We start from the raw sequence: 19,333 nt of genomic DNA on the forward strand, positions 1-19,333 counted from the left end.
AAGCCTTGGATCAATTAACCATCCAAACCAATTACACAGACAAGAAAAATGAATTTTTGACAATTTGACTGTGGAAAAATATGGGATTTAAATAATTTGTGGAAACTATAAGCCCTTATTAATCATGTTGTTTTAGTAACCCACTACAATATTGTGCTGTCAAGAAATAAATAAAGAAAAAATATATACATACATTTCTCGGTTGGCATTAAAATATAAAACCATTAACCCCTATGGGCCCTAATTATTAACCGCGCTTGTTGATCATGTTATTTGAGTACTTATAGTAACACTTACCTGACTAATTAAAGTGGGAGATCCGTTCAATGCAGAAACTAATGGATCCATTAACATAGGCAAGTAGGGTAATAAAGAAGATAGACGAACTGGGACAGTTAAACATAGTTCAACAAAAAGGTCTCGCATATGTTGTTTATGAAATCCACTTTGCAAACGATTAAGACCTTCCAAAAGATTAGGTAACAGAGGCAGAAACTCTTGATAGAGTAGGTCATGGCTGCCTCCTCCAATTGACCTAAATAATGCCCGAAGAAGTAAGAAGTAGTTATATGGCTCATCAGATATTAAGGCCAGTTCCATTGAACGAATTACTATTTTGTGGAGATGCGGTCGTAACATTTGTTCATTTTCAACGGGAAAGAGACTGACACTTCCAAAAACCAGCTTAAATAATCGTAGATACAAATTAGAACGCTCCAGGTTTGATCCCATTTCTTCCATTTTTTCCAATAGATATTCCACCAACACTGTGGCAAAAAGAGGTGATGTCGTTGGATTAGCTAAAAAGGAATTTGCAATCACTTGAAGGGACTGATTTTTATAGATCCTTTCGACCAAGAAATTAATTGTAGTCGAAAATATTTCTTGGAAGTTTTGAGAATGCATCATCAAAAACTGAAATAAAAAAATATAAGAAAATTAGAAACTTTCAGTATGTACGATTGAATGAACGAAGTTATTATATTTTTAGCAAAAAAAGTTGTCGTAAAGTCGTTAATTGACTCATCCGGTAGTTCACAACTTTATATATAGTGATAAATTCACATAGCGACCCCATCTCAATTAACACAAACAATTCTTGAAACCAAAACTTCAGAATTTAGTCTTAAGCTGATATCAATCGAATAAAGAACACAACATCAACCCATTAAATTTATTCGCAGCGTTGTTCTTAGTCTACTGACAGACGCAACCGGTAGGATAGAAAAAAGTATCCGAAAAAAATGAACCTCGAATGGTCTTCGGAGCAGACCGCTAGCGCCTAATTATGCGCGCATGGGTGTATGGCTGCACCTGCTGCGCTCTTAGCTCTTCTCTTTGTTTATCTATTTCTCTCTCTCTTCTTCTTCTGTCGCCTTATCTATGCTAAGCTACATTTTAAGATTCGATCGGTAGTTGCAGCTCCGACCAGAGAAGTGAACGAAAATATACACAGCATTTAATTAACCTATTCGTGCGTTGTAATTATTGCTTAAGGGTGGCAAATTCGTTGTCTTCCCCATAAACATTTTGGTGACCCCGACGTGATTCTTTGGTTCGGAGCCTGCAACCCGGTTTTCGTTGTTTAATATCATTTAAACAAATCGCTTTGCTTCGCTGTCGCTTACTGGCATTCGGTCATAAGCACACAAGCAAACTCACATACACACATACCTTGTACATAACAAGCTGAGTGCATATAGCCGGCCGCTGATTTTCGTTTAAATCGCGCTGATAAACAAAAGCTGTGTTGTGCCAAATATTGTAGAGAAAGGTGGCTAGTGCCTAAGCGTCGTTAATAGCGCCTATTGAACATATATATACCTATGCATATATAGCATAGACGTGCGTGTGCCAAAACTCCGTTGTTTCGTGGCCGACAATTACAATAACAACATTGTCGAGGTTCCGTTGCATCTCGGTGACGCTGATTAACCTCTAATTTGCGCGGTGAAAACTAAACGGGTTCCTATATACCGAAGCGGTCAGACATTTTCCCTTTATTAATTCTTTTCGCGTGAGAAAATAAAGATGTCTAATACGGAAAATTTGTTTCAGCATCAAAATGAGCCGCCAAGGGACGTGGACTTTTGCGGCAATTGAGCTCGATGAATTATTTCATAAATCCGGAGACTGTAGATCAGTTTGATGAAGCTGATTTACTGGCGCGACTGGAGTGGATTAATTCATTAAATTTGGCCTTTGATTCCGCACAGACTTCGCTGGAAAAATTTGACTTTTCGGAGATAGCAAGCGACCATCGGATTGAGTTCTCCACGGCGTTCATGGATGTGAAGACGAAGATAAATCGAGGTTTAGCGGCGCTTCGCAAATCTCAATTGCCGGCTGCAACCGCTGCAAATTCAACATCCATCGACATTATTAATCATCCGAATCTTTCTTTCCGATCTAGGAAGCCTCGATTGCCAATTTTGGAGATAGCTCGGTTCCATGGATCCTATTTCGATTGGCCGGATTTTATTGCGACGTTCAGCACGGTCATCGGAAATGATGACGAGCTAAGTGATATTGAAAAATTACAATATCTAAGGTCAAGTTTAGGTGGTGTGGCTCTAGAGACCATACGTTCGCTTGAGCCCTCGAATGCCAATTATAAAAAGGCTTTGGATTTACTTACAAATCGATTCGATAATAAAGTTCTACATTTTCAGGCACACGTACAGGCAATATTTGGGTTAAAAGGTGTCGAGAAGGGATCAGCCAAGGGTCTTCGGGAGTTAAGCGATTGCATGAATTCGCATCTGCGAGCAATCCGTACCCTGGCCACTGCGCAACAAATCTTGGACGGATTGCTGATTCACATCGTCGCACGGAAGCTCGATCAGAGGAGGCGGGAAAAATGGGAAGAGGATTTGTCCATCAACAACCTAGCTACATGGGATTCTATGGAGTCGTTCTTGCAAAGGAGGTGTAGGATTATGGAAAATTCGGATCAAGCCTTGGTAACCCAAACACCAAGCCGGCAGGTGGGAAAAGCCCTGCGTGGGTATAGCTTCATTGCTTCAGTTGGTACCTCAAATCTTCCCCTATGTACGTTTTGTGATGCGAGCGATCATTATTTGCCAAAATGCTCTCGATTTCTACATTTGAGCCCGAATCTTCGATTTAAAGAAGCAAAGAAGTTGCACCTGTGCCTCAACTGTTTGCGCAAGGGGCATAGGTTGCAGCACTGCAAGTCAACGCACTGCAGATACTGTCATATGAAGCACCACTCATTGTTGCATTTTAATCAGGACCCATATGTACCATCCACCGCCTCATCTCTATCATCCGATCCATTTCCCAACTCTCAGCCAGCAACATCATTTTCATCAGCATTGGCATCATCACATTCATCATCGCATTCATCATCCCAACCTAATCACCGTTCATCGAACCCTCCACCAAGCCCCACAGATATTTTGCCTGTTGATTACGTGTTGCTTCCAACCGCGATCATATATTTGAGAAACAAGGCTGGAGAATTTATGCCTTGCCGAGCAATCTTAGACTCGGCGTCTCAACTAAACTTTATAACTTCTCGCCTAGCAAACCAACTAAATTTGAATTATCGAAAGTCGAATACGCTAGTCTCTGGGATTGGGGAATCCTCTTTGAATGCTGATACGGCAGTCGACATTGTAGCGCAATCCCAGGATGCAAGCTATCGTGCCTTATTCTCCGCGGTTGAGACTGACAGTATCGCTGATTATCAGGCCCATTTCGATATAAAAGCAGTATCATGGAAAATTCCGGAAAATATTTCGCTTGCTGAACCTCACTTCAATCGATCAGATCGAATAGATCTCATAATTGGTGCTGGACTCTTCTTTAAAATAATGGCTACGGGACAAATTCATTTGGGTAGCGCGTTGCCAAGCCTTCAGAAAACCAAACTTGGTTGGATCGTGTCTGGAGGGCTGCCGAGTGCGTCAACTCCTCAGTCTGTCTCAGCTGCCGTCGTCAAGGATCCTACGAATCATTTTGATGGTGGCACACTTGCTGCCGTAGGAAGGCCAGCTGCCTTCTTGACCCCATTTCGGAAAAGTTGTTGGCCAATTGGAGGCCACAAAATCGCAAATGCGTATCAAGCCGTTCTGCCCCACGATTCCAACGAAGTTGGAACAGTACCTCTTCCAACGGGGGGAGTATGTTCGGAGCAGACCGCTAGCGCCTAATTGTGCGCACATGGGTGTATGGCTGCACCTGGTGCGCTCTTAACTTCTCTTTGCTTATCTATTTCTCTCTCTCTTCTTCTTCTATCGCCTTATCTATGCTAAGCTACATTTTAAGATTATAAATATATATTGAAGCTAATATTCGATCGGTAGTTGCAGCTCCGACCAGAGAAGTTAACGAAAATATACACAGCATTTAATTAACCTATTCGTGAGTTGTAATTATTGCTGAAAGGTGGAAAATTTGTTGTCTTCCCCATAAACAAATGGAAATTAAATTAAAATTTAAAATCCAGTTTTCGTGTATATTAACGCAACACCTTTTAAAACCCTTCTACTTGGATTATAAACTCGATTCGGTAGTCAAACAAAAAGTTAAAAGAAATGTAAAAAAACGAGTTTAAGGGCAAATATCAATTAAAAAGAACAGATAAATTTTTAAAAAATTAAACTAATCAAAAATAAACTTATAGTAAAAAACAACATACAAAAAAACAAAAAAAAAACAAATTGTTAAAAATTTAAGTTAAAGAAACGCAAATTTAAATGAAATAAAAATAAAAGTAACAAGAAAGAAAGCTAACTTCGGCACCCCGAAGTTTATATATCCTTGCAGATAGAACTTCGATGACTTGGAATCCAGACAATATAAATTATATATATTGAGGTTAAAAAACAAGAAAGGAATCTAACTTCGGCACCCCAAAGTTTATATACCGTTGCATATAGAGAGCTTCAATGACTAGGAATCCATACAATATAAATTGTATATATTTATGTTTAAAAACAATGAAGTAATACCTGCTTTCATTTCATTCACCTATATACATTACTTGTACATTAACAGTTTTACATTCACAGATTTTCTTTTTTCCTCTACATCTAACGATCGTTTGTATGGCACCTGTATAATATAATCGTTCGATTTTCATTAAAGTTTTTATTTATTCATTTATAAAAGAAAATAGCAATACCCTTACCTCAGCACAACAAAATGGAGTGTTTTTTACCGATGTGCTCCGACTCACATCAGGTTGGCAGAGGTAAGGATAGGTAACTTAACAGATTTTGAATATTTAACTCGTAGGACAATTCGACAATTCGAAAATAATACTTATTGTACATGGAACATAGAACTCGGAAAGGATCATGCACGTCAATGTTCGTCTTACAGATGTTAAGGGCTATTGGACGAAAATGACAAGAAGGCCTTACAGGGACTGCGAGACTTAATTTGCTTAATAAATACGTGGAGCAAATTTGACCATTGAGTAGCTTAAGAATGAAAATAACACCGTTGCAGGTTCGACGATCCTTTAGGGTGGGGAGGCTTAAAAATTTTAGCCTGTCGGCATACGATGGAAGACGACGATGTGGGTCCCAGTTTAATCCACGTAGAGCAAACAAAAGGAATTGTTTCTGAACAGATTCAATAAGGTTTTGATATTTCGCATATTTAGGTGACCACACACACGAACAATATTTATTAATTAATTTGTACACTGTATACTTAATTACAAATTAAGCTACAGGATGAGTGTCAGCTATAGCTGCTGAGGCTTTCGGCTGAACATGAACAATATTCTAGAATAGGGCGAACGAGTGAGATATAAAGAAGTTTTGATGTATAAGGATCATTAAACTCCTTTGACCATCGCTTTACAAAGGCGAAAACCCCTCGAGCTTTACTATTAATTAGACCAATGTGGGACTCCGAGATCTGTTACCGTATAGATGCGTTCTAGGTCGCACGCATCTATAGAGTAATTGGCGAGCAGGCAATTCTTCCGGTAAAATGACATTAATTTGCATTTGGAGTTGTTGAGAAAGAGGAGATTATTTGTGTACCAGGATTGCATGTTATTGAGGTCAGTTTGCAAAAGGTTATGTGAATGAGAGTTCGTCAATGGCAAACATAGTTTGACGTCATCTGCGTACATCATCACATTTGAGTGTAGAACCACTTCAGGCAAGTCGTTGATAAAGAGACCGAACAGAAGTGGGCCTCCCTTGAGGACCGCCTGAAGTAACAAAAACCCGGTTTGACAGAGAAAGAGAGCGCTTAAAGGCAACACGTTGAGTACGGTTTGATAAATATGTTGCAATCCAGTTAGTTAATAAAACAGGGAAACCCAAAATCGTAAGTTTTCTTAGTAATAGTAGGTGATTTACCGAGTCAAAAGCTTTGATGAAATCGGTGAAGATAACGTATTTTTGGAAATTCAATTTGAAAGCGATTCTAGTGACAGCACAAAATTCAAGAAGGTTCGTAGACGTTGATCTGTTTTTCATAAAGCAGAAGGAAAAGGTTGAGATCTTCATTTTGAATTAAGAAACGCGTAAAATTGCTTACGATTAGCCTGGAACTCATTTCTACACCGATTTAGGTGGCATTCAGAATTGTGGGCTAAGAATTTTGTGCGAGCTGTCAAATATCTAGAAAGGTCCACCTTTGACCCAGTCCTAGTGAATTTATTGTAAAGCCTAGACTTCAAGTTTTTATGGTAAGAAAGTCGACGAGAAAACCATGGGGGCTTGTAAGACGCATCAGGTGAAGGAAAGGATGGGACATAAATGTGAAAGGCAGAGTATAAAATATCATAAAAGCGCGTAACCGTGTTATTGGGGTCGTCTAGAGAATCCAAAAAAGTCCCATCAGCTAGGGATAAGTAGGAGTTAATGCCATTGAAATTAGCTTTGCGGAAGCAGCGAAAAGTTGTCGGTTCCACTTCTGGACTAGGAAGTAAAGGAAACGACGCTTCAAGAATTATCTCCAGTGTGGGATGATAAGCATCTTCAGGACAGAAGTTAGGGTCAATTCTTGAGACAAGGGCGTAGGCGAACTCAGACGCAAAGATAAGGTCCAAGATTTTATCACTACAGTTCTTGACGTAGTTCAATTGGCCCAAAGAAAGGTCAATAAGACCTTGGACTAAGTCATGAGTTGCAGTGGGAACCAGAAAATTGGTGTCAGATGATGGCATCCAAAATATGGAAGGAAGGTTAAAATCGCCCATAGCTATGAAATGGTCAGCCAGAGTTGAGTGAATTCCCTGGATTAGGACCCTGGACAGGTTATAAGAACCAGTTCAGAAATAAGGTCAGATTTCACAGCAATAAGAACGCCGCCGACAGTATGCATTTGACGGTCACGCCTATAGACAATATAGTTGCCAGCGAATAATTCGCAATCAGAAACAGAGGAGTTAAGCCACGTTTCAGAGAAAGAAATAACGTTGGCATCGAAGGAGGCACTATTAGCGTGCAGCTTGCTAAGTTTCCCAAACAAACTACGAGCATTCTGATAGTGCAAATAAAACGAATTGATTAGTTTTTTTGGGGGGCTGGTTGAGGGGGTCGAGGCACTCCAGCCCGAGTGTTGCTCTTGTAAAGGAATTCATGAACAATAGCATGTTCGGGCCATACGGAAGCATCAAGAAACTTACTATAAAACGCGTCGGAAAGTGCAATTTTAAATGAAGAAATATCTCGTTTCTGCTTAAAATTGAATTTTGAGACAGAGAATTCAATTAAAGAAACATTCAATTTGTTGCTCAAGTGAATAGCGACGTCTTTCACGGATGCATCAGGATTAAGGCGGGAGACAAAAACTAGCCTTTTTGGGGAAACGCCAGCAAGAGGCGCCGGACTCCTTAGGGCAACACCAAAGATAGTTAAAAGGTGTGGTCTGGGACTAGAAGTCAGAGGAGATGCGATGGTAACCGACGGGCCGATCGCAAAGTGAGCATCCTACAGTTGGTTTGAGGCCAGCAGGGCTTTGCTTGCTGCAGCAGCATGCGACGTAGATGCCAGATCCACGTTGACTGGCTGCAAGGTCAGAGATGCGACGATATCAGCTAGTCCAAGGCAAGGGGAAGCATACACTTGACCCAACGCAGCGACACCGGCAGCTGAGTCATCGGCAACACCCGAGGTATGACCATTGGTTGACACAAAATTTCAGACTAATATAATATAAAATGGCTATATCTCAAATTTAATGATAATCTGTTGAAAACTGAAAATGTTATAATTTTTAATTGTATTAATTTCTCGATCATTTCTATGAGAGATGATATAGAGTCCGATTTTCATAAAATTTTACACAAAATTGTAGAGTAATATAAAATGGCAACATCTGAAATTTGATAAAATTCTGCTAAAATCTGAAAAAGTTATAATTTTTAATTGTATTAATTTCTAGATCGTTTCTATGGGAGATATATGATTCCGATTTTCATAATACACAAAATTGAGGAATTATATGAAATTGATATAATTTGAGTTTGACTAAAATCTTTTGAAAACTGACAAAGTTATAATTTTTAATGGTATTAATTTCTTTACCGTTTCTATTGCAGCTATGTATATGATATAGTAGTTCGATTTTTATATAACTTTACACAAAATTGTAGAGTAATATGAAATGGCTATAGCTTAAGTTTGATAAAAAGATAATTTTTTATGTAAAAATTTTTTCGATCATTCCTATGGCAGCAATATGATAAAGTCATCCGATCCAGCCCGTTCCGACATACACTGCGTTTCACTTGAATAGCACACTTTACATACTGAATTTCAAATCTCGAAATCTTTTAAACAAAAAGAAAACTCGTTGATGTTTTTATTTCTATTTATAGAGTAATCAATTTTAATTATAAGAAAAGTAACAAAACTTAAATTAAATTAACAATTAATAAAGGTTAGCAAAAAAACTTCAAAACTTCAAAAATTTCACAACCATTTTGTTTCACATGAATAGCACATTTTAGATTTAGTGTCATTTCAGCAGCCAAGAAGATTGATTCATGAAAGTTTTTTGATTAATTTGTGAATTTCAAACATAGTTTAATCATTTTGTGCAATTATGGGTCGTGGAACGTCACTAAGTCACAAGGAACAGATCCAAATACGAAGCTATATTGATTGTGACCTTTCTGTGGATAATATAGCAAAAAAAATTGGAAGAAGCAGAAAAGTCGTACACAATTTTATAAAGAACAAGCAAAACTATGGAAAAAATATGAAAGGTAGCCAAAGTAGTCTCCTTAGCGACACAGATAAGCGTGCAATTCTGCGGGAAGCCTCATATTCTCATGACTCTGTGAGCAAGATAAGGGCAAAAGCAGGTGTTGACGCGAGCAAAACTACTGTTTGGCGAGTTATTTCCAAAGCTAAACATCTTAACCGCTTGAAACTTAAAAAAAAACCACCGCTTAACCCCAAACGAAAGGAAGCACGGTTGACCTTTTGCCGCGTCAATATGTCATGGTGTAACGAGTGGAGGCGCGTAGTTTTTTCTGATGAAAAAAAGTTCAATTTGGAGGGGCCAGATGGCTATAACTATTATTTTCATGATCTGAGGAAAGAGACGCATCAATTGGAGCGTTTACACAGTCGAGTAGGCGGAGTTATGGCTTGGGGAGCCATATCTTACTATGGGACTTGTGAACTCCAATTCTTATCCTCAAACATGAACGCAAAAGCGTATCTAAACGTCCTCGAAAAAGCTTTTCCACCATTGAAAATTTTTTTTAATCATTTGCCTTGGACATTCCAGCACGACAATGCCCCAATACATACTGCACGTGTTGTAAAATCTTTTTTAAAAGAGAAAAATGTTGAAACTCTGCACTGGCCACCATACTCGCCGGATCTGAATATAATTGAAAATGTTTGGGGATGGCTGGTCAGAAAGGTTTATGAGTCTGGCAAAGTGTAAAGTGTGCTATTCAAGTGAAACGCAGTGTATATACGAGTGAGAGTATATAGAAGACTAACTGCAAAGTTTCATTCAGATAGCTTCGAAACCGAGAGACTAGTTGGCGTAGAAGCGGACAGACGGACAGGCGGACAGAGGGACTGACGGACAGACGGACATGGCTAGATCAACTCGGCTCGTTTCAAGAATATATATACTTTAAATAGTCAGAGGTGCCTCCTTCAGTGCGTTGCAAACTTCTGACTAAAATTATAATACCCTGCAAGGGTATAAAAATACGATATATTCAGAGTTTTAGTTTTCGTATTTTTCATCTCTGGCTTAAGTAAAGTCAGAATATAAATATAATAAAAATTGAATCTGTCAGTTAATATTGTACAACTGTATGCTTTGTATTTTCTATGTATATACATATAACAAAAAAAAGAGTAAATAAAAATCCAATAACAATCTTGGTTGTACTCACAATTCCACTAAAATGCTCTAATACTTCTTTTTCTTCTTTACTTCTTGATATCAATCCAGATGTTCTTTGTTGAGTTGGATTGACGTTGATTGTATAAATATCTAAAGCTTCCATGGCATAATAAACCAAGTCAATATAAGAGCATAAGATTTCAGGGCCAAAAAGCTTTTCATGATTAACATGGCATGTGTCAGATATCTGAAACTTTTTGAGACATAAGAAAGGCATCCATAAAATTTATGAAAACATACTTTTGAATTAAAAAATCCCCATGTAATGGTCTTGACTCCACCAACAAGAGTTTTTACCAAGCTTCGAAATTCTGCAACATTAACCGAATAAACCCATTGTGTACCAGTTGCAGAACCTTTTCCGTGGTCACTTGACATTTGATCCTAATAAAATATATTTTGATTAGCAATAATGTAATAATTGATTAGACTTATTTGATACATACATCTTTTAAATCAGACACATTGCAGAGTAATAGTGTCACAGTGCCAGTTGTGTTAGACGATGGTCCAGAGATTGTTTGTCCTTTGCTAAAAATGTTAAATAAATGTTTCGAAAGTTAGTTAACATATTGTAACGAAAACCGCCAGATTCGAAGAGTCTCCGATATTTATGACCGTTGGCAACGCGAGAAGCCGCGAATTCCCCTATAGGCGCAATTATGAGTGCTTGTGACAGCCAGGATGCCTGGTCTCTCTAAGCGCTCTCGATTTCCTTCTCTTCTTCTTACGGACGTGTCCGGAAAAGCACGCGTCTCTGATCACTAATAAAGAAAATCTGAGAAATAACCACCTTGACACATGGGGCCAGTTAGAGATCTGGACGAGTAAGTGGGTCCGACCGGGTTCTAGGCAACTACACCTATTAAAAAGTTTCGCTCGGCTTTCCGTAGTGAACTCTGCCTGTGGCCAGATAACGGCAGAAATTCGTTACATTATTTTAAAAAGTAGGTAATCAGAAAAAAACACTTAAAAAAAAGAAATAAAGATAACTTCGGAACGCCGAAGTTTGTAAAATCTTGCAGACTGACATTCGATCAATTATTAATAGAATATAAATTATATATATTTATGTTCAAAAACAATGAAGTAATACCTGCTTTCATTTCATTCACCTATACATATTATACTTACAGTTATACATTCACAGTTTTGCGCTTTCCTTTATATGTAACGATCGTTTGTACGACAGCTATATAGTCGTCCGATTTTCATAAAATCAAAACCGAAAGTCTGGAGTAGTATAAAAACTACAGTACTTCCGCACCCTGTATATAGAAATTTTTACAATTTGTATAGCCTTGCAGTTTATTATAATTTTAGTCTCAACAGTCACAATCTAACTCTTATAGAGATCAATCGTGTATTTCTTCGCCTTAACCAACCAACATAAACTATAAACAACTAACCTTTGCAAACGCCGCCTGTGGCGGTGAAATTGATAAGTGCAAGAAACGTTGCAATAGAACACAGCTAACCAAAACAAAAATAAGCTTTCAATCATTAAAACTAATGCAGCTCAAAAGTTGTTGGTCCCAACATTATGGTCGCCGTCATAATCCACAGTTCTCTTAACTCCACCAAAGGACTTATTTATTCTAATGACCTTAGAGGAATTGAAGAAAGCTTAATAGTTAAATAACTAGCGGCCCAACAAGTTACTGAAGTCCGAAAAATACTCAAAAGAGATAATGGCTCTCTTAAGAAGACTGGTCTTTTAATAGAACATCCGCCGTTAAGCTGCAACAACTGCTTCAATTTCGAGCTTCATAAGATTTGCAAAAACACCTATGTTACAACTGCGGAGCACAATATCAATCAATTGCTAGAACCAAAATCCTCAACAACGCACCAATGCACCAGAATCTCAACAACTCAAAGGATCGGATGCACCAACCACGAAGTAAATGCCTCAAGACTACCACCTACATCCTACACTGAACTCTACCTTAGCTCCAGAATACAATATATAAATATTTAAACGGGCTATATCTCAAATTTGAAGAAAATCTGTTGAAAACTGAAAAAGTTATATTTTTTTATAATACGAGTAAGAGAATATAAAAGACTAAGTGCAGTTTCATTCAGATAGCTTCAAACTGAGAGACCAGTTTGCGTAGAAACGGACAGACGAACAGACGAACATGACTAGATCGACTCGGGTATTAATGCTGATCAAGAATATATATTATAATTATATTGTGTCATGTGACTTTTTCATTGCGGTGCAAACTTCTGACTGATAATACCCGTGCAAGGGTATAATGATCAGAATTTTTGGTACATAATTCTATCTCCCTCTCCCAAAAAGCCTCAGCGCAGACTTTGAAGTCATTACTATAAACTGCAAAACAAAAATAGATCTCATATCGCATATTTCACTCTCCAAAGAATTCAAACTAAAAAATTTAGAAAATGCTTTGACCCCATCCTATTCTACTATTGTACTAGGAGACTTCAACAGCTGGCACCCATATTGGGGTTTGTCTCCAGCAGACTCTAACGGTAACACAAACGCCAAATTCATAGACAGAACCGATTACACCATCCTAACGACAAGTCTCCTACACACTATACAACGCAAAATATAATTACTCATATAGACCTCTCTCTTGCCACAGCGAACATATCTCCAAAGATTTTTTGGGAAGGTCCTGGAAGATCTTTATGGATGTAAACACTTCCCAATTTTTATCTCAATATTTTCAAAACTCTTTGTCCCCATCTTTCATATCCAAACCCTTGTCACTTAAATAAAAAATTTAGATACAATCGCTACTTTGCAAAGGCCTTCGATTAAATTATTATCCACCCTCTCATTCACCAATCGAAGAATAGAAACTTGTTTCCCGCATTGTTAATAACGTATGGAACTTCATGTCAAACCGGAAAATCATTGTAAAATACGGCAAATCTCTCTCCTACAGCTTTTGACTCGAGAATGGAGTCCAGGAAAATTCCCTCATATCAGTAATCTTCTTACTAATCGCCTATAAATATCTTCCCTCCAGGAGAATTCCCTTATACCAGTAATCCGCTTTCTAATCGCCTACAATTATCTTCCTTCCAGGAAAATTCCCTTATATCAGTAATCCTCTTCCTAATCGCTTATAATTATCTTCCTTCCAAAAGAAGTTAAATTTACAGCCTACGCAGCCGACTATCATTTGATAATACAACATAACCGAAGGAACAACCTCCAAGTCAAATTTCTAACTCTTTTCCAACAAATCGAGGAATGGTTAGGAATAGGAGAATAGAAGAAATGTCATTTACTGCATTTATGGTGGAAAAGAAGTTGTATCCCAACTACCGACAACACAAAATAATAAACCAAAAATGCAAGAACTCCAGAACTCTCAATATTATAAAACACCTCTCCACTAAAAAAAATACGACTGAAATTAAACTTTTCTCATAGAAATTGCCAAGTCCATCCTTACCTCCAAAATAAAATACTGCCTACCCATCTAGGCAAAAGCTCCAACCAACATCTTAAAACGACTTAAGGCCTTCCAAAACTTTGAAATAAAAGCAGCTCTCAGGGCCTTTGAACCAATCCCATCCAACAAATATTCTTTTAGAATAAAAAAAAATATTAATAGAAATCAGATGCAAACTCTAAACAGGCAAACTTGTAATACTCTCCCACGAATTTCCGATAGATGAGCTAGCCACAAGCACAAAAACAAAGCACAGATACTCCAGCACAATAGACAAAATTATTCACTCCTGAAAAACTGTATCCCTCCCATGCTCTTTCACCAAGAATTACCTAACCAAAAAACGCAACCCAGAAACCATTCTAAAAGAGTCCTAATTTACTACCAACTCTTACATGAGTTGCGGTTGCTTCCATTCCAATTATCATCTGTTGTCTGTTTTCAAAACGGTTCGGACAACAGTAGGCCGCCTTGCAACAAATAAAGAACGACAGTAACAAAGTATTGTTATATAATAATTATCAAAACATATTTCTTCATGTAAAAAATAAAATATGCATTTATGAAAACTAGCACAAGTTTGATATTTTTCTCTTTATTATATTGTTTAACCAGTTTACTTCCCGGGATGCACAGCAATTGGAGATGAATCTAGGAGAATCCACTGGAATATAGAATCCCGTGAGGGATAAAAGCACCGGGACTAGATGGAATACTCCAAGCTACAGGTGATCAACCATGTGAGAACCAAGGATTTTTATCAACACGCTAGAAAAGCTGTTGAACCTATACAGCAGTAACGATGTAGGTAGACTACAGTCAAACAACCGTGCTTACACAAAAGAGATATTACTGGGTACGGCACTACCTTCGTTACAGACAACCATTGCGGAGAAGAAAACTGTAAACATGGCCGATTATGCGGACAACATAAGGATAATTATCATGCAAATCTGTCCATTCACCCTTATCTTGATTACGGAATTAACACTCAGGGAGATATGTGAGTGGACGGACAATGTAGAACTCAAAATAAACGCGGACAAGACGGACCTCATTCTCCTCACTAAAAGATACAAAGTACCGCTATGGATCCCCTCAAAAATCAATACAACCAGGCTGACCCCGAAAACACAAGTCAAATACCTCAGTGTGCTTCTTGTTCCTCTTGGATACGGAAGGATATAAAAAAGATTTAGATGGTTTGGCCACTTGATTTCTATGGAAAGAATATTAGCTTTGTAGAGTATATTCTGTAATTGTGCCGATCGGTTTTAATTTGTTCAGTAAGCTGTGGGGTTCATTTATAGACGTTGATGCACCATGGTTATTACAATTAAGTGCTCTGTATGCACGTGCCTCTTTGGGTTAGCTGTTAGAAGAAGCGATAAAAAATACAGAATATAATACGACGAAATTAAATACCTGCGGGCTGCCACATTGTTTGCTTGCATATTTACTAAGTGGGTGAGTATTAAAGTTTTTAGTTTATGAACATAGCATAGCATAGGGAAATAGATAAAGACCCAAGGAGGGCAAAATGTATAGTTAGTAATTAGATTAGCGTTAAGAATAGTAGTAAGAATAGCAGTAAGGACAGGAGTAGAAGTAGTTAAAGTAACACCCATATCGAATTCGACACACACGGCGGAGCCACACACACTCGGCACAACGCAGTTGGCGGCAAATGCGATCGAAGGCGACGTTTTGACGTTCACGTTCTGACGTTCACATTCAGGAGGTGTACCCCAGGACTCTGTTCTCGGGCCAATCCTGTGGAACTTAATCTACGGCGGGATTTTGCGGCTTCCGCTGCCTTATGGCAGCTGTTTCTGCACTGTGTCGAAGGAGGCTGCACTGTGTCGGAGGAGGCTGCACTGGTGGTATCGTCAGCGATTCCAATAGCCCTGCTTGCAGACGAGCGCAGATCAGGAAACTCGGCAGCAGAATCTAGCAAAGCAGAACAATTGCTCTGTGGCAAGGGGGATGGGACAATGCGAGCACAGGGCGATGGACCTACAAGCTCATTCCCGACATGGAGAGGACACGGACAGCTAGATTACTACACCACGCAGATCATCACAGGACATGGATGCCTCAAGGCATACCTGTATAGGTTCAAGCACGAGGGCGATCCACACTGCGACCATTGTGGTAGGGAATTTATCGAGGACGCAGAGCACGCCTTCGTCGTGTGCCCACTATTTTCGGCAGAACAAGCCTTACTACTACCCTATATTTTTTTGTAAAATATTTAAAGTTTCTATGCCTTTTTCTTTTTTTTTAGCGGCAGAGCCACTTGCCATAGGCAAAGCCCACAGCGGCAGAGAGCCACTAGACCTCGGCAGAGCAGACACATTTGGCAAAGCCCACACAGACTTGGCAGATCAGAGCATGGCAGAGCAACAAGCTTAGCCATACACCCGGCAGAGCAGCAGTCGCTCCCTTGGCAAAACAGCATACGCGTCGAGGGATCACAGCGAGGAGCTTCGGCAAAAACCGCTCACCGATCGATCGCCGACGATTACACGTGGAGGCAGCCGAGCAAGCCTCGACTGTAGGAAAGCCACGTAGGCATCACGCCACCACTGAAACGGGAAACGGCCGCAGCCCAACGCTGGCACGCCAAGCTTCGTGCCAGCCAAGAGCGAGAACGCCAGAGCAGCAGAGAGATCGGCGGCAGAGGGCGGCCGAAGGCACGAAGGCCAATCAGGAAGTCGGTTTTCAACAGCCCAGGAGGTACACGTGCCTCCTAGAGTCGATTTTCAACACGCAAAGAGGACAGAAGTGCTTCTCGGAGCCGGGCTCGACGCGGCCAGGAATGCTGCCGCGCCTTCTTGAGCCGGTTGCCGCGAGGAGCCAGAGTCCCGGGCGAGCCAAGCTCAGGACCGTGGCCAAACGAATCATCTCTAGCCCCTGTGTGGAAGCGACCCACGGTTGACGGGGCCGCAACCTATCAGGGTTCCTCTCCGGGCGGGTTGAGGAGCGGTCGGCACCCGGCACCGGGGCTAGCCCAACCTCGTGAACCGTGAACCGAAGCCGAGCCGCACATGGCAACCGGTCGGACAAGCGTTGGTATCCGGATGACGGGCCGATCCTGAACCGCCGGAAGCCTGTGCGGAACAAACCCCTTCCCAATCTACTCCTCCGTTCCTGTTCACTTCTCAGCCTCTCGGGCCCAAAATCCTGCCTGTCCTTGCAAATATTTATATACATCTGTGTAGGATCCTGGTCCGGCTTTGTATGTAGCCCTGCCCGTGATTAGCATTCTTACAAGGTTGTAAATAATATATATATTCATTTGGAGGAGTCTAGTAGAATAGGAAGGTAACGTTTGGTTTACATTCAAATTTAAACTGCGTAAAGTAAAAAGCTCTTTTGAATCGATTTGATGAGTTTACTATGAACGCCGTACAGTGGGCTTCAGACGCAAGATCAAAATGTATATAAGGGTTTAGTAACATAGGGGTCTTTGAATTCCTTCGATCACTGTTTAATAAGTCCAAGAGACCCCTAGCTTTATTTACCATAGATGAAATATGATCAACAAAGTCGAGTTTAGTATCCAAGCGGATAATTTTTTAAATTAATGCTTTTCAAAGAGCTGCATTTAAGTCGCAAACTTGGGAAAGGATAAGAGAGCTTTTGTGTTAACTAGGACTGAAAATTAGGTTAGTTTTGGGCATGATTTAAGTATTTACACTTCGGGCACCGCATAAATCACTAAGCTCTCTTCCTACACGTGTCAAATGCGTCGCTACCAGATCCGAGAACTACTTGTTAAAGTCGGAGGGGATTACGACAATTGTTATGAACATATTTCTGCATCCGTTGAGAGTACGACTATCGGGCTAACGCTTCAATCCAAAAATGAGTACTTTTTCTCGGTCTATGAAAGACGTGTTGCCAATCTACAAGAGTTGAAAGAAAAAGGCGCTTCTCAGCCCGCTCAGGATTCATGTCCCAAATCCTACCGTCTGTCGTCTGCTGCCCGTGGACACCGAATTTTTCACAGACGATTATCTTCGGTAGCCCACCTTTAGAGATCTTGTTACGGCATTTTGTGATTTCTGTTTTGTCCCCCGGGGATCGCAAATATTGACCCCTCAAAGTCCAGTGTATATTGAAATATCTGCCCAGGATGTTAGGCCCGGAACACCGGCCGACAATGGAACGGCAGATAACCAATCTGCCTTGCCAAAAGCCCTTATAGCGGTTCCACCGACGAGACATATTTTTGTTTCGCGGCTCTCCCCGGATCAAACATCGGAAGATGTTTCCGCCTTTATACAAGGCAACACCAGAGCCGAAAAAATGAAGATAAAGGTGGAAAAGTTTAAATTTTCTTACGCAAGGGACATTTCATCTTTCAAAATAAATGTCCCTAACGAGCTCTTTAGCACTATTTGCTCTCCCAACTTTTGGCAAGAATACATTGTTGTTAAGGAGTTCGAACCGAAAAAATAGAAAAAAACGGCCTGTAGGAATAACTCTTCCCAGACCTGATCATACCACTGCGCCATTTACAGTGGCTCAAGCTTATTTCTTGCAGAGGTAAGCTTGAAATTCAAATTCTTATAGCTAACAAACGGTAAGAGATATCAACAAAATTTAAATGCAGTTTTGTTAAGTAGGAATTTTTTCATGTCACAGCTTATTTCGTGCAAGAACTTTAAGTACACTAAATTTGTAATTTGTTAATCTTAAATAACTTTTTCTTGTTGCAATCCATTAGAGAAGATATCAACTTATATATTTATAACTTTTTAACGTTTGGTTACACTGAAAAAAAAAGTTTTCTTTGATTTACCAAAATGAGCACGCGTACACCCATGGAGCAGAGCAAATTGGTCCTAAATCACATTAAAAATGAAAAAACTAAACTTAATTTTGCTGAAATAGTAAACGTGAGCTATATTCTTGTCCAATATATCATCCAATGCTTCAACCGAGAAAATCTATTAGCAGATAAAGCCCAAAATGCTCAGAATAAAACATTTTCAGGCATGGAGAAAAGGCGAATTATACCAAAAAATTAATTAAATAAATTAATTAATCCCTTAAATTGGGCACCAAAACATGAAGTAGATATTGAACATGAAATGGGAAAAGGTTTCGTCCGCCGCGACTTGCGGAAACAACTTTAATGACCGAGTAGCCCGCAAAAGGCCTTTTATTAGGCCGAAGAATCAGAAGCGCAGGCTTAAATTTTCCAACGACAATGTAACTCATTCGTTATCGATCTGGAATGATGTTATTTTCATAGACAAGTCCAAGATCAACATTTTGGCCCAAAATTAGGAAGGGTGGAATGCAGTATTCTTGACATCAACTAAATACAGACTTGCACACTAAAAATCTAATACCTACGGTCAAGCATGGTGGCGATAGAATCATGGTTTGGGGATGCATGGCGGTATCCGGAGTTGGAATTTTGGCGTTAATCGATGGAACTATGGACAAACATAAGTACCTTCAACAGTTGAAGGATAATTTTGACCAGGACGCCAAAA

General features: G+C 39.6%; 1 protein-coding gene across 6 annotated transcripts in view; it reads right to left on the reverse strand.

Moving 5' to 3' along the window:
- Nipped-A (Transcription-associated protein Nipped-A) overlaps positions 1–19,333 on the reverse strand; it is a 321,958-nt gene that overhangs the window by 157,833 nt on the left and 144,792 nt on the right. For 4 of the 6 annotated variants that reach the window (XM_086834335.1, XM_086834337.1, XM_086834340.1 and 1 more), the window contains 4 exons: positions 10,824–10,908; positions 10,618–10,761; positions 10,367–10,570; positions 298–915 (listed from right to left, as the gene is read on the reverse strand). In XM_086834335.1, the coding sequence (XP_086690461.1) occupies positions 298–915; positions 10,367–10,570; positions 10,618–10,761; positions 10,824–10,908 (1,051 nt within the window). The remainder of the gene's footprint in view (positions 1–297; positions 916–10,366; positions 10,571–10,617; positions 10,762–10,823; positions 10,909–19,333) is intronic. The other 2 variants (XM_086834345.1, XM_086834352.1) reach the window with 1 other exon arrangement.

The sequence above is a fragment of the Drosophila serrata genome, unplaced genomic scaffold (genome assembly GCF_035046125.1).
Source record: "Drosophila serrata isolate PLE 108 unplaced genomic scaffold, ASM3504612v1 contig_34, whole genome shotgun sequence".
Classification (NCBI taxonomy): Eukaryota; Metazoa; Arthropoda; class Insecta; order Diptera; family Drosophilidae; genus Drosophila; species Drosophila serrata.